At 41.0% G+C, this 14,771-nt stretch overlaps 1 protein-coding gene across 2 annotated transcripts in view; it reads right to left on the reverse strand.

The window, feature by feature from the left end:
- Positions 1-6,269: 6,269 nt before the first annotated feature.
- Positions 6,270-14,771, reverse strand: part of INO80 (INO80 complex ATPase subunit) — a 74,566-nt gene continuing 66,064 nt past the window's right edge. The window contains exons 30-36 of one of the 2 annotated variants that reach the window (XM_071809172.1): positions 14,214-14,372; positions 12,778-12,880; positions 12,152-12,240; positions 11,121-11,273; positions 9,897-10,056; positions 8,897-9,115; positions 6,270-8,292 (exon numbers count right to left, since the gene is read on the reverse strand). In XM_071809172.1, the coding sequence (XP_071665273.1) occupies positions 8,075-8,292; positions 8,897-9,115; positions 9,897-10,056; positions 11,121-11,273; positions 12,152-12,240; positions 12,778-12,880; positions 14,214-14,372 (1,101 nt within the window). In that variant the 3' untranslated portion in view covers positions 6,270-8,074. Of the gene's footprint in view, positions 8,293-8,896; positions 9,116-9,896; positions 10,057-11,120; positions 11,277-12,151; positions 12,241-12,777; positions 12,881-14,213; positions 14,373-14,771 lie in introns of both variants that reach the window. The other variant, XM_065839572.2, reaches the window with a different exon arrangement.

Genomic DNA, 14,771 nt, shown 5'->3' on the forward strand with positions numbered 1-14,771 from the left:
TGACTCCAAATGCACAATGTGAAACATTGAGGGATGATGTTTTTCAGTGTACTGGGAACTGTACATTAGATATTCAGAGATACCATGTCAGAAAAAAAGATGATGTCTGCTTATGTAAGCATCATGATACGTCATGATACAAACATGCGAGAGTCATCTGAAATTTTCATGGACACTCTTATGTTTGCCATTGCCCAATGAGGATTTGTGTGGTTGCAAGTCTGGTCATTTGCTCTTGGTATTCTTAGACTGACACATACGTAAGCTTGCATAGTACTTATTTCCCAACTAAAAACTAAGCTCAGAGTAACATTTTTATATAGCTTGGGGCATTTTTCTTTTCTACACATCATTCAAATTTGTGGTAGTCCCTCAAGCTTTTTCAGATCATGGCTAAGGCTCACAGCTGCTGGCGGTTCCAGCCTTCTCACAGGTTTATTCCTGTAACATCTCAGACACAAGATCTGTTTTAAATTAAAAAATTTAAATGACATTACTTTTCTCATTTGCTATCAATTATATCACTGCAAGGAAGAGCTGGACTCCTCTAATCTGTCTGCAAATATTCCACCAAACTCTTAACGTTTAGCTATTTGATTCCAGACAGACACAATGATCCATAGCTAAGGACAGCAAACTGCAGGGTAACCAAATTACATTAATTTTACAATACATACCTCTGATTGCACATGCTAATAACAAGTTATCAAAGCTGGGGAAGCAAGTCGCCTGGAAAACTCATCATGGTGTGTTTCAAAAACACATAAATCACTTGGGGTTATAGCAGCCCATAAAAAGAAATCGCCATGACTTCCAGTCTCAAATTAACACCAGGTTTAAAAAGCTACTTGCACTTTCCAGACTCAGCATCACGATGTCAGTAAGTTTTCAACTAGTTGATAGGAACTGAGCTGAGTGACAACTTAGCAAAAAGCTAGACAGCAATTATGTTTTTCTTGTTAACTAGATTAAATACATATCATGGTAAAATAATGACTATAAGTTAACAGTAAAATGAGGAATACAAGTTATAGATAATAACTTTTTCCAAACTCTGAACATGACAGAGAATGACAACAGACTGCAATCACCTGGACAAGCAAACATCATGAAGCTGAATTACTTTTTTAGCAGCACTTCAAATACAGAGATTGAAATTGAACCATTATGCATATTTACATCTATTTCAGGTGTTAACCGTTTCAAAGGAGAACTGTAGTACTATGGCTGTAACTAAGATTAAAACTAATAAAAATCTGGATTAAACATCAAGAGAAGTCTGAAGGAATGCATAAGTTGTCCACAAGTGTTCACGTGAACTCTGTGGAAGGAGCAGGAGCAACAAGATGCAGAAGAGTCCTCACATCTAGACCTGCCAGACGCATAGAGTGACCAAAAAAAGAGATTTTTTTAATGTTAGTTTTCAAGATTCTCCAGAAGTTCATGCAGTCTGAACATCCCTTCTGTTTCCTCTGCTTGCCCTGGAGCTTTGTCACAGGCGATGAAGAGGCACACAGGGGCGTCCCTGGTGACGTGCCATTGTGTTGACTGGGCAGCAGCAGCTGGCTCATCAGCACACAGCTCATTGCAGTCACGTGCTACAAGCTAAGGGCGGTTTAAAAAAAATAACAGCAACATTCAGCCAACTACCTGTGAAATTTGCTGACTACTCCATTCTTAGAAAGCCCAGCAACCTTCTCTTGGCTGGGCGAAGCACAGGAATACCCCGTGTGCTGCCATTCCAGATGTCAGGTCACTATGGACCAATGCATCCACACTCTGTGAGGAAGTCAGACAGTTTCTAGTGCTACTTTGATACTAGTTTAGGCTCATCTATGGAGAAAAGTTACTCGAATTCAAGAATGATGTGAATCAGATAATAGTTTTTCCCAATTAACCCTTAATGCAAATGCTCTTTTTCCACAAGGAGCCCGCCTAGGAGGGGAGTTATTCAGGAACATCATTGTAGAGTAAGCATCATAAAACCGCGTGTCCACACGGCAGCTGTGGGATTCCGAAATGTACCCATTATCCTGAATACAAACTCTACTATGATATCGAGGAGAAATTGTAACATCAGAATTAAAAGAAACCATAAAGACAGACAACATCTTCTCATGGTATGGAGAAAGGGCTCCTGCCTGTGATTCCTAGAGGAAAGCCCAGGTGGGAAGTTAAGGTGTAGGGATACATCACAGGAACTAAAAGAATAGATGACAGGTGAGATAAACAGGAATGGTTTCTCATAGTAGGACAACATTTGTTAAACACATCTTGAGAAGAAATTCACTAAGTTCCTTGTTATTAATAAGAAAATTTGAATAAATTTAACAAATAGTCTGATCCTACACATCAGTTTTGTGTGCCAGTCCAAACCAGTAGTAAATTTCCAAATAGGTTCTTCTAATCTCTGAGCAACAATAAGTATATTTCTTGATTTTTAAAAACTTGGTGAACATTCACAGTAGCAATGCCCACAAAACACAATGCTTAATCTTAACAGTTCACATAGTGCTGAGATGCAAGGATATGAGCGTCATGTAAACACAAAAATTAACACCTTTAAACAGAAACATTTCTCCTGCGAACCTGAAAGCCCTGAAAGACAACACACGGGTCTTGAGAAGAGTTGTGTAAGGCAAGGAGCAGGTAGGCAAAACCAGGTGCTTGCAAACAAAGGTCACAGAGCCAACAAGGGGCCCTGTCATCCCTGGGTGCCTGGAAGCTCACATCACACTTGTCTCGTGCTACGTACAGCCGACTTAACCAGCGATACTGTCGAAGAAGGAAGAGACAGCCCATGGGGGAAACTCGAGAAGGCATAAAAGTGGCATTTCAATGTTTTCCTCCCCTACCTCATTCTATCAGTGATGCTCATCAGGGAAGGAAGGAAGGAGTCATTGTGTCATACCTGAGGAATGAAACACTTCCTCATGCCTGAGGTGCAAAAGAATTCCCTCAAATGCCTCTAGAAGAACATTACGTAAATAAAGGTTGGCACTAAATGCCTAGAAGACCCATTAGCTTTGGAGTTACTTCACTTTCTTGAGGGAAGAGAGGCAGGAGCTAAGAGGAGAGTGAAGCTGGAGGAAACCCAACTCACCATGCATTCCTCCATTTCCTAAGGTGTTTGTTGCTGGTTTTCAGAGGAGCAAATGCTAATCTGAGTGCTACAAGAAAGACTTGTTCACAATACAGACCTGCTGGTTGAGAGCTGAGCTACCTGTATCATCCTAATAATGATACTCCCGACGGAAAGGACGAATCGCCCTGTCCCCTCTCTCATTCACTGCTACGCACTTGGTGCAGGCTGCAAATAAAAAAATCCTTCGCAATTCAGTGATTCCTTACACCTAGGAGTGTAAGATGTGATTGCCTTAGCATGTATGTCTCAGTTATACTTCACATGCAAGTAGCAGCACTTTGGATAGTGAGTTAAAAATTGTCTTCTCTGGCCACTTGAGCAGAAATTTCCCAAGGACAGCAGGGAGCGCATCGCGGAGCAGGAAGGGGAGCACCCGACACACTAGTAAGGCCCCTTCAGAATTAGAATAAGTGTTTCAGACTGAAGAGTCAACAAAAAGGAAAGATAGAGGCTGAAGTGAGAAGCTGAGGAGACCGCAGGTGTATCTGGGAGCAGAAGCAGGCCAGCTCGCTCCACCGAGATGAGGACTGGCAGCGCAGTGGTCACAGGGCAGCATTTCCCAAATGACACCGATCCACATCCTGCCCCCAAGTGATTATATCAATTGTGCTCAGCTGTTCCTGAGCTATGATCAAAGCATTGCTGATCCCTGTTCCTTCTGCACGGAGGTTTTCCCACTGAGCTTTGTGTGCCTCCCCCCTGGGAAATGCTGCTAAAGGACATACTTTGGGAATATGGGAATAAAACAAGATAGAGCCCCGAGGCAGACAGGCAGCTTTCCACAAACAGAGCATGAGACAGCAAGGAGCAGATACCCGGTGGTGAGGACAGCACACAACAGAACAGGGAACAGGCACAGAAATAACAGTACATTTGTACAGAGCAGTATTAATAACCTGAAGTTAAGAATTAAAGCAGCTCTGGGTGAAAACCCTCCTGCAGCAACCTGTTTAACTCTTTGCAGAATGAGGACAGCTGGTAAGGACAAGAGACTTGACCCATGACAGAAAATCGCTTGCAGGCTAATCTAAATCAAGGGTAGATTAATTAAATGGACGTCAATTGATCACAGAACAATTAAAAACAGAAGTTAGAAGAATTATTGAAGATACCATGCCATTACAGAGCCAATTTTTAGGCAGCAGTAAGAGGTTGTTTGGAAGGCACTGCACAGTGACTGTACAGCTAAGGAGAATTTCTGAGGACAGTGTGATGTGAGTGCCTGGCTGATACATGTGACACTGAAGAGGAGTTGAAAGGATACTGCAGTGCTCTGTTTTTATGTGATAATCGTACAACTTGGCTTTCATAGCCTATAATGAGGAAGGAGTTCTTCTCTCACTCCTTTGAAGCATCATTTGGCTCCTGTTTTTTTGTTTGTATTTTCTTCCCCAGCTTTTTTGGTTTGCCATCCTCTAGGGTGCTGATGATTAACCACATCCAGAGAGAAGATGTAAGGCAAACTGCATCAGTGCTTTTAATGTTGCATGGTACCAGTGGCCTGACTGGTGTGTCCTGGCCACATGCTCAAAGGGTTAAATTCGGCACTGGAGGTCACAAGGAAATCCCTTTATCTGGTCCAACTTCCCTGTAATATTTTTTGATAGAAGGTAATGGTTTCAACCACTCTTGCTCTCTTCCAAAGGAATATTGCAGTTGCAGTTTTTGGTCTTTAAGACTTAATTTTGTCATTGCTTGGGAAAACTCTGTTGACCATGTGTGGCAGCGGGAAGAATGGGTGTTCTGAACTAAATCCCTTGTAGGCTAAACTACAAAACTGTGTGTGAGGGTGGGACACAGCAGCACCTCTTAGTCTTCATGTCTTCAACAGTAGTATTAATCAGTGAACTGTAGATAACAGTTTTGTAGTAATTGGTGAGTGAAATGCTATAATGAATTGCATGAGGAATACTCAGCATTCCCAACATCCCCCAAAACATACTGATATCTGTTTCACCATTCCAGCTGAAAACACAAACTTGGTTCATTTAATATTCTGTTTCTGCCACTAGCAAATACCTTGACCCCTCAAATGAAAGTGTCTTTCTTTGCCATTAAACCACAAGACAAGTGGACAACACATGGGAGTAAAAACGTGCTCAGACTTCAAAGAACAAAGCTCCAGTGTGAACGCCCATTTGAAGTGTTCCCCACAGTGTTGATCACAAAACTACCTCCACCTCCATAAAAAAAATTCCCAATCTTTGTCTTTCTAGCACTACTTCCTTCCCCAAATCAAGAAATTAAAATACAACAGCCATCACATGAATTCATCCTAATTCCTTGATTAATATCACAGAATCTCAGCTCTTCTGCGATGCACAATACAAAGAATGCAGATGTTTCAATTTAACTTTTTGCAGATGTTGAACTGGATATGATCTAGCAGTTCATTTACTTCTCCACTACATTAGATCTTCCTGAATTTGTTAGCCTGACACACGTTCTGCGAGCAGACAGGCTTCTCCTTTTGCCACAACTTGCGATGTCATTTGGTATTTCTTTTGAAGATTAAATTACTTTAAATATTTTTTTATATTATCAGTTCTTAAAATATCCATAACTTAATATTCCAAAACTATAGCATGCAACAGTACATATTACATTTTTGCAATCTTTTCAAGTTACGAATTTATTTTTTTCTCTCCACTTGGATTACAAATTGATGCAACTGGCTGGCAGTTTGAAAATCAAGCCTGCACACAGAAAAGTCTTTTCCCACTGGGGTAAAAAAAGCGGGGGGGGGGGGGGGGGGGGGGGGGGCAGGGAGAAAAACTGTACAGAATGATGTTCCAAAAATGATCAACTGTATTGAATTCAACCATCATAGTTCATGTACTATGTAACTATGCATATTATGCTTGCTTCTGTTTTCTTGCGATTTGTTGCATACCTACGCCAAAACAGATTACAAGAGAATCAGTGAATACAGACATGTGGTTATGTGCACAGTGGAAACTGAAAAAGGTTACAAACATGATACCTGTCAGAGTGCAGACATTCTAGAGCATTACACTGAGCAGCACGTGTCTCTGGATGTGTTTCCAGATGCACTCCCTCCATGTTTCCTTTCATAATCCTCTCATTCATGCAGCTATTTGCATTAAAAACACAAAGACACTGATTTACATAAAATTATCTCACTCCATTTTATTTAAGATTTTCTTCTCCAGTTAGTAAAAGAAAGATGTGTCTCTCTTTATACATATGTACAAGTTCAGTTATAAAAATAGACAGCACATTCAAAGAGAAAAAAAGGCTTGGCATTTGTCTGATTCCCTCTAAATATCATATATACATGTGAATAGGAGGGGAAGGGGGAAGTCTTCATGAGTTAATTAAACACTACCTCCCCCTCAATTATCCCCTGCAAATCTGTTTAAAAATCAATCTAACTAAGCTCAGTTCTGCTATTTTCAGGTGTGCAAATTAGAGGCAGAGCCAACAGGAAGCACTTGCTCCACACTGTAGGACGCCAGGCAAAGGATTTGGGGTTGGAAAAAAATTATAGTAATAAAAAAAAGTCATCTTCTGCTGTCACAGCCCAGACCTGCCACTCAACTCGCTTCTCTCTCACGGGATGAAAGTGCCCCAGCAGAACAGCCTTTTAATTCAACGTGTCAGGCAGAAGAACTGCCCCAACACCTGAATCTCAGTGCAATGCAGACAACGCTCACAGCAAAGTGAGGGGCTACGGGGGGGTTGTGCATTGAGAATGGGGAAGGAGGGATCAGAGACTGAGAGCACAGATGCACGCTGGCAGCGCTGCCTTTACCAGCCTGACGGGACACGGCTACTGGGACCCACACAGTGCGGTGAACTCAGCCACACTCGTATGTGTGATGGTCACAGAGATGAAGAGAAAACACACTGGAAGAATAGTCAGCAGATGGCTGGGGTACGAGACAATTTTTTTCCCAGGATTTGGCTGGAAGGGGGAACAGCACAGTTCTCTCTGTCTCTCTCAGGACTGGTTTTCATTGCTCTCCTTGCAGCGCTGCAAGCTGCAGAACCATGCTCTGCTGTGGCACAGGGAGAGGAGCAGCGGCACTCTTCCTCAGCACTTCAGCTTCCCCTCTTCTTGAGATTTGTACGAACAGAGCCTCACTTTGTTTCTAAGCTTCTAAGAGTTTTGCGCACCTCAAAAGTGAGAGAAATAATTCTGAACACAGCCAGTGTTCGTGCTGATGGGAAGTCTGAATTGCAAACCAGACCGCTGGCTTGTGGCTTCTTCCACTACATGAAGCAGGGGCAGCACTCCTGCTCTCACAAGGCCTGTCAGTGCTGTGTTCTGTGGCTCTGAACCTGTTCCTGACAGATGGTGCTGGAAACAGTCCATTCCCTGGAAACCACCTGAGATACCTTCCTTTGTGTTTCAAGCCTTTAGAAAACCCAGAGGCCCACATGAGAAGAATCCAAGATTTTTCTGATCACACGACATCTTCAGCTTAGCCCCCAATTACCCCCGCACATACACTGACCAGCTGCCAGCATGGAAATGACATGGATCCTCCTGGGGTTCAGATACTGATTTCATAGGATAAAACAAACGCTGGGTTCCACCTCAAGCTACAGGAGAGAAAGTACATGGGTGTGTGACTTCAAGCACACACAGGTGCAGGATATTGCATGGAGTAGCTGGATGCTTTCTTGGGAATCTCTGTCAGATGTGTCAATAGAACACAAGCTGACACCCTTTCCAGTTACCCCAGACTCCCATCCCTCCTTCTTGCAGTGTCTGCAAAGACAGTTTTTTGGAATACACATAATCAAAGTGCTCACATAAACCACCCACTCCCATTGTGCTTTGATTTTCTGTTCACACACGTGCTGGGCAGCAACAAGGCATGGTTTGCATGCCTTCAGCTGGCAGGGTGGTCTACTCTGAAAGCCAAAGCGGTTCAGACAAGCTTTGGGGGTTCAAAATTACTACCGACCACCTGAGGTGTGGGCACCTTTGCTTTGCTTCCGAATTGGAGTCTCTGATATGAGACCGCTGGTCAGGTTTAAGCTTTTGGGGGTCCCACAAACACTGTTTCCTTTGCTCAAAGGGGAGCTCAAGGGAGAAGAGGCGCTTGAAGGTCCAAAATCTGCAAGTCCAGAAGGCCGAATAATTGCTGTTTGTAGAGGACTACTTGCAGACATGCCTAGCAATGGAAAAGAGAATCAAATGCCATATATTATTCCACTTGTGACTCTTCAACGACAAACAGTATACTAACAATCAGTCCTAAGAGCACCCTGTATTCATGACTTATCAGAGTCTAATGGAGAGGGATGTCCCTAAGATACAAATCATCTTACAGTTATGCCCTGGCCACCTTCAACTGGTGTAAAGCTGAAGCTCTCACACCATCAGTTTAGCAGATTTTGGAGCCTGATGCTGTAACTTAAATGTGACAGCGTACAGGAAAACCAAAGCCATACCCATGGGATAAACAACACTACCCAATTTTCTGGGCACCAAAATAAAAAACAAGAGGAAAAATACGTGGTATGGGACAATTCAAAGGGCAGATGAAACTTCTGCAGGACTAGCCTCTCAACGTTATTTGCGGTGCAACTGGCTATCCTCTCACACTTTTATCATGTCACATTGTGTATTGCCTGGATCTCAGAATATAACAGACAAGCAATACCAAAAATACACCACATTTTTTCTATTTTTTGACAGGCTGTAAACAACAATCACCCAAACTCATGTGGCTGGTTCTGCTCCGGGTAGTCTGCTGCCTCCCCTTCCCCACATACCTTTAGAGACGTTGTACCCGTACGCTGCGTATGCTGCTGCTGAGGCTGCTGCTGCCCCTGCTTTGGCACCTGCCATCGCAGCTGCGCTTCCTGCTATTGATTTCCGGCTTCTGCCTTTCCCAGTGCCACCTTTTGATCCACCGCCTGCACCTTTGGGACGACCTCGGCTTCGACCTGACTGGCCTCTCCCAGCGAGAGATGTATCTTGCATTGAAATACCTTAACAAAAAAGGAATGTTAAAACAATAACTGCTGTAGTATTTCTGGTGACTCACAGCATCATAACTACCTCCCATTTACATTACTACTGTTCCTATTAACCGATTCTGTTCAGCTATAGTAACGTGGACACTGTTGGCAAACAGTGAACCCATGAAAACAAATTATGTATACAAAACTTCACTCTTCATTAACCACAACTTATGAACTCCAACTATTTATTATTATGAATCCAATCCACATATAGGTGGAGGATTCTGGGTTCTGCTTCAAGATGAAGCATTTTCTTACCTGAAGACAGCAAATCGAAGAAAACATCTATCTCTAAAGAAACTCATGAAGAACTATAGCTCTACTTATTTCAGTATAGAAAACTATGGTAGTTAAAAACATTCACCATTATTTAAAATTTCAGCTGCTCCAATCATCCACAGGCAATACAGAACTGTTTATTAGCCCAGCAGCAAATTCAAGGAAGAGCTTAGAGATTAATTGTTCTGTGGTTGTCTGTAATTTGGTAATATTCATATAACGGGAGGAGAGTCCTCTATAACACAGGAACAACAAACAAAACTTCTAAGAGTAACTAACACAGAAAAGAGGAAAAGTGTGGTGAATGAGACACTAGGAACAGATTTCCTATCAAATCCAAAGTGATTTCTCAATGAAAAGGCATTTTTGTCCCTTCTCACCAACCATGCATTTACTCCAAAAATGTACCACCTAGCCATACGAAGTCAATGTTTAATAGATGCTAGTAAGTCAAGGCAAAAGTACTGACCGTTGATGGTATCTGACACTGAGCCAGTAATGGAAGCAGGAGAGTTTGTTGCCCTTGACTGAGGTGCTGAAGAAGCTGGGTCATCCACAATCACAAGCATATCACTGCTGCTCTCATCGGGAGGGATTGAGCCCATATGCAATTCACTGCTGATGGATATCTACATGTGACAGAAAACAAAGCCGTTAGCTTTTGAGGTTAGGAAAGGGATGGGTACAAACATTGTAAGATCCTTAAAAGACATACAATCACAAGTGATTAATTAGTACTTGTTCTGTTCTCATTTTCTGTGTGAGACTAGCAGCAAGATACATAATCTGCCTAATCACAGCACATCCTCTATTTACACACTGAGCAGCAGTTAAGACCTCCAGGAGCTACTTAATTTCAATTCATGAAAATAGATGTTGAATTAAGAAGCAGGAGACTAATGGGCTCAGCAGAGACTTAAGAAAACTGCTGTCCAGCTGTGCATCTTCAACTGCATGACAGAAAACAGAACTCTTAACCTACTACTACTGGTAATAAAAATCTTTGTCAGTACAATACAACATAGAAATCTATAGAACAGAATATATCTGCTGCCAAAACTGGTTTGCAATTCTTTATAAAAATATGAAGGAAAATGTGTGCCACTGAGAATGTACAATTTAAATTCCAAAATAAAAAACATTCAGAATCAGAAGCAAGGAAGGAAGGAGGGAAGGATGTAGATGAGACTAGAGAGGAGTACTTGTAAAGAAACTGAATGTCAAGGAGCTATGAGGGACAGTTTGGTTCAGGAACTGAAAGATCCCGTTCTTGCTATGAAAGGTGTTGGTAGGGAAGAAGGCACATGGTTATAAATGTGAGCATGACAAAGGCAGGAAAAAGGGAGAAAAAAGTAGGAAGAAAATAAGTGGGACAGCAGGCAGGAATGGAAAAATTTCAGGGGCTGAAAGGGATGAGAGTCAGGGCATGAACTTGCTGTAAGGAAAGGGAGGCAGAGAGCAAATGAAGAGGGGAATAATGGAATGTCAAAGAACACGGGGAGCTGTAAGGCAGCTTATTAGCAGTTGTTATATTTTCAATAAATAATTTTCATTTCCATGGTTCACCTTTACGACATCTCACTTTCTCACAGACTCAAAGTTCCACATGAGCTATAATAACAGAAGGCAAGAATCCTACAGCATGTAAGGCTAGAACTGAAATAGTATATTTTGAAGCAGCAGCGAGTCTTACCTCACTGAAAGGGCTGGGCATGGCGGAGTCTACACTAATGAAGGAGTCGTCTCCATCAGCAGACAGGTTGGAGTTGTCAGCTGAGGGGACAAATGGGATCACAAGGTTCATGCCCTCTTTCTTTCTCTTCCCATCCAATTCATCTTCCTTCTTCTTCTGAAATAAATAAAATAATGCCAGGATTTAAAAAGACAATAAAAGAGAAGAAAGGGAATAAGCAACCCAAAATCTCAACATCTAATCCAGTATTATAATTCAAGGAATGCCATGCCCAGTATTTCCCCAAAAAAGTTTCTGAAGGACATAGTAACAGATCCCTTAAAGGCTCCCTCTTTAAGATTTCTAAAGTAGTTTGTGTGGGTTTGTTTGTTTTTTTTTTTTCCTTTGTAAAATAGCTGGAATGATGGACAATTACTCTTAAAGAATTACTTTGATTTCCACTACATTTTGGAGTGAGCTTGAAATTCTTTATCACTACACAAAATTCCGATTTATTAATGTAAGCCTTCCTGTCTCAAAAATTCAGCATTTTCATAAAGCAGTTGTAATCATCTTTTTTAAACAAACTGATCTTCCCTTGTTCCACAGAAGTCACATAGTTTTATGGGCTTTGTCTATGTTTGGTGCTTCATTTACATTCCCTTTTTGTCCTTGCAGAACAAAATCTTCATTAAGTCATCATTTTATGTGTCATAGAATGATCAGTTGATGATGTAGGTATTTTTTCAAGCGTAAGTCCTCAAATTGTTGCCTGTTGACTACTGATGATCTACAGCGTTGTTTGGGTACGCAGTACTTCCTTATTTTTCAAGTTGCTAATGATATTAAAATACAGATAACTACACATTACATATTTGTAATATTCCTCTTCTGTGTATGGAAGTGCCACAGATTGATGTTCAATGCTGAAGTGAAGAAGGCTTTTCTCACTAGAATGTCTTGGCAAAAAGTGTTTCCACACCATGTAATAGCGAGCCTGAAGCTCATCCAGCTTTATTGCTGACACAGGCAACCTCTTTGCATCAAAGTACCTTTTCAGCATATTTTTCCCTTTTGCGTTTACGTTCCTTCACACGATTTGTTTCTTCTTGCTGTCGCTTCTCTTCTTGACGCTGACGCACTGTTGGAAAAGAAAAACAAAGCTGTCACCACTGGAAAGATGTTTCATATCCCTTTGTGAATATTACAAAAAATTCTAGTTCTAACAGAACTGTGAAGAGAAGTCAAAAGTATTAAAACTATTTGTATCTAAATTACTAAAAAGTCTTACAGTGAAATTCTTCTTTCAAGCAACATAAAAGTGTATACCTCTAATACAGAAAAAAAAAGTATCATAAAACACAGCATTTTTACTAAGACTTTCTTGTCATGACCCACATAATTCTTGTCAAAGCTCTGTCATTCAGGAACAATGCAATGATCCTGAATGAGTGCCAATAAAAGCTTTATCACATCATTGTGTCTCTCTTGCACAACTTCATCTTTCAGCTCAGCAATGATATCAAACCAGCTTGTACTAACAAGAGTTGGCAACACAAAAAGAGCCAGGAAACAGAAGTTGTTATCAGCAACACATGTTTGTAGAGATAAAAGTACAGATTTCACAAGCTAATGAAGTGGAAGATGGGGAAAATGCTGCAACACGAATTTAACATACATTTCTTTTCTAGTTCCTCATCATCCAGGAGAAGGCTGACAACCTCTTTTGGCTTCAAGGTGTCGGGTTTGAAATTGCCACCTGAAATCACCATTCGTTGGATCTACAAGGGAAAAAACAAGACAGAAAAAATGAAGAAATTGCTCAAAGCAGCCATGAACCATTTTCTCAATACCCGTCACTGAAAGCCAGCCAAAATAAGATGCCAGCGCATCTGTGTAAATCAAAATTGACTCAACTTCTTTATCATACCAAAGTTAGTAGCAATATTTCAGGGACGATTTATTAAGAGTATAATATACGAGAAGCAACTGAGCTAGAAAGCAGGAAATTGCCAGCCCTTGTCCAAAGTTGCACTTCTAAACCACCATGAAATAAACGACAAATGATAATAGTATTAATAGACTGCTGAATAAAAAGGAGCAATACCACAGTACTCCTGTCAGGTATAAACTACCAGTCAAATTTTTCAAGTAATCTGCACAGAGGATCACACAGATCACATTCTGAAAGGTTACAACATTTTTAGTCTCCTTGACTGAAAACTATATTTCCATATTCAGTCAGTGTCGCAGTTTAAGCAATTCACTCAACCTCTTACTGCAACTATATTAAAACAAGCAAAGACAGACACAAAAAACAACAAAGAAGTTGTAACTTAGCAAAAGAGAACAAGCTTTAGCATAAGCCCATTTCACAGATTTGGATCACTAGCAAAAACACTACACTTTACTTTCAAGTTGATATCAAGTGACTCGAGTGCAGTGTCCTGGAGAAAATGGGTAAGTTTCAACAAGGGAAATGTGAATACATTCAGCTGGAGATGCTTCAGTTGCTGCAGCACCATGATCAGCATCTAATTAGGACAAAAGCTGAAAGAAACCCTGAGTACACAAAACGTCTGAATGCTGTATATAGTATACCTACTGCTACCAAAGAAAGTGAATCTGCTTATTTTTTTCTTGCCAATAAAGTGTCACGAGGTTTGACATTTCTAATACACTTACTGCTTGATGCTACAGGACACTGAGCTCTTCTGGCAACCCTCGCACCTCAAATCATTTTCACTTGCTGACCTTCCAAATTTCTTTAAAATAAAATTCCACTGTGCTATATCAATATACATGAGAGGAATCAGTAGCCCTGACACAGCAGACAGAAGCTCTAGTCTTAAAGAAGCCTGAGTAGCTTCACTGCATCATAAGAAATAGTTTTCACAAAGTCACAGTGTAAATATCAGCTTTGGCTCGTTCTTATAGTGCAGCTGTAACGCGGCTGTGTTAGGGACACAGATTTGTTTATTTGAACAAAGATATTCCCTTTTGGTTTCTCCTCTGCCTCCATTTGGATACTTTTTCTCTCTTTACTCATTTGGATACATGTCTTCTGGTACTGTTTCTGTCACTTCTTGTTCCAGGCGATTTCTTTATTCTCACCTCACTCTTTTCCTTCGCCCTTTGTAAGATGCGCTCCTCAATGGTGCCTTTACAGATCAACCGGTAGACAGTGACTTGTTTTGTCTGACCCAGCCTGTGTGCCCGGTCCATGGCTTGCTGGTCTACTGTTGGGTTCCAATCACTGTCATAGAAAATTACCTGCAAAAGAACACCAGAACAGAAAGGATTAAATAAAAATATACATTTAGAGCACCTGGTGATTGAACAAACAAAAATCCAATATACTAATGAAAATTAAACTTCTGCTACACACCCCAGAGCTTTACTGCCCCACTGCAGGCTGTATTAACCCAGCTTTGCCCTATCTGATGAAGTCTTTTCTGCCACACTTCAGATGAAATCAAACTAATTTACACTGTGGATGTTTCAACTGCCACAGAACGTCTTTAATATCTTCTTCAACAAATCTGCTTCAGAGGCACAAAATTCCTAAGTTTGTTAGCTCATTAAGTCACTGACATGTAATTAATCATAGGCTAAGCACATCATTAATGCATTTTAGTGTTATTTACCTTAAGAAGAAAAGGCCTATCAAAT

Source organism: Patagioenas fasciata, chromosome 5 (genome assembly GCF_037038585.1).
Source record: "Patagioenas fasciata isolate bPatFas1 chromosome 5, bPatFas1.hap1, whole genome shotgun sequence".
In the NCBI taxonomy this organism is placed as follows: Eukaryota; Metazoa; Chordata; class Aves; order Columbiformes; family Columbidae; genus Patagioenas; species Patagioenas fasciata.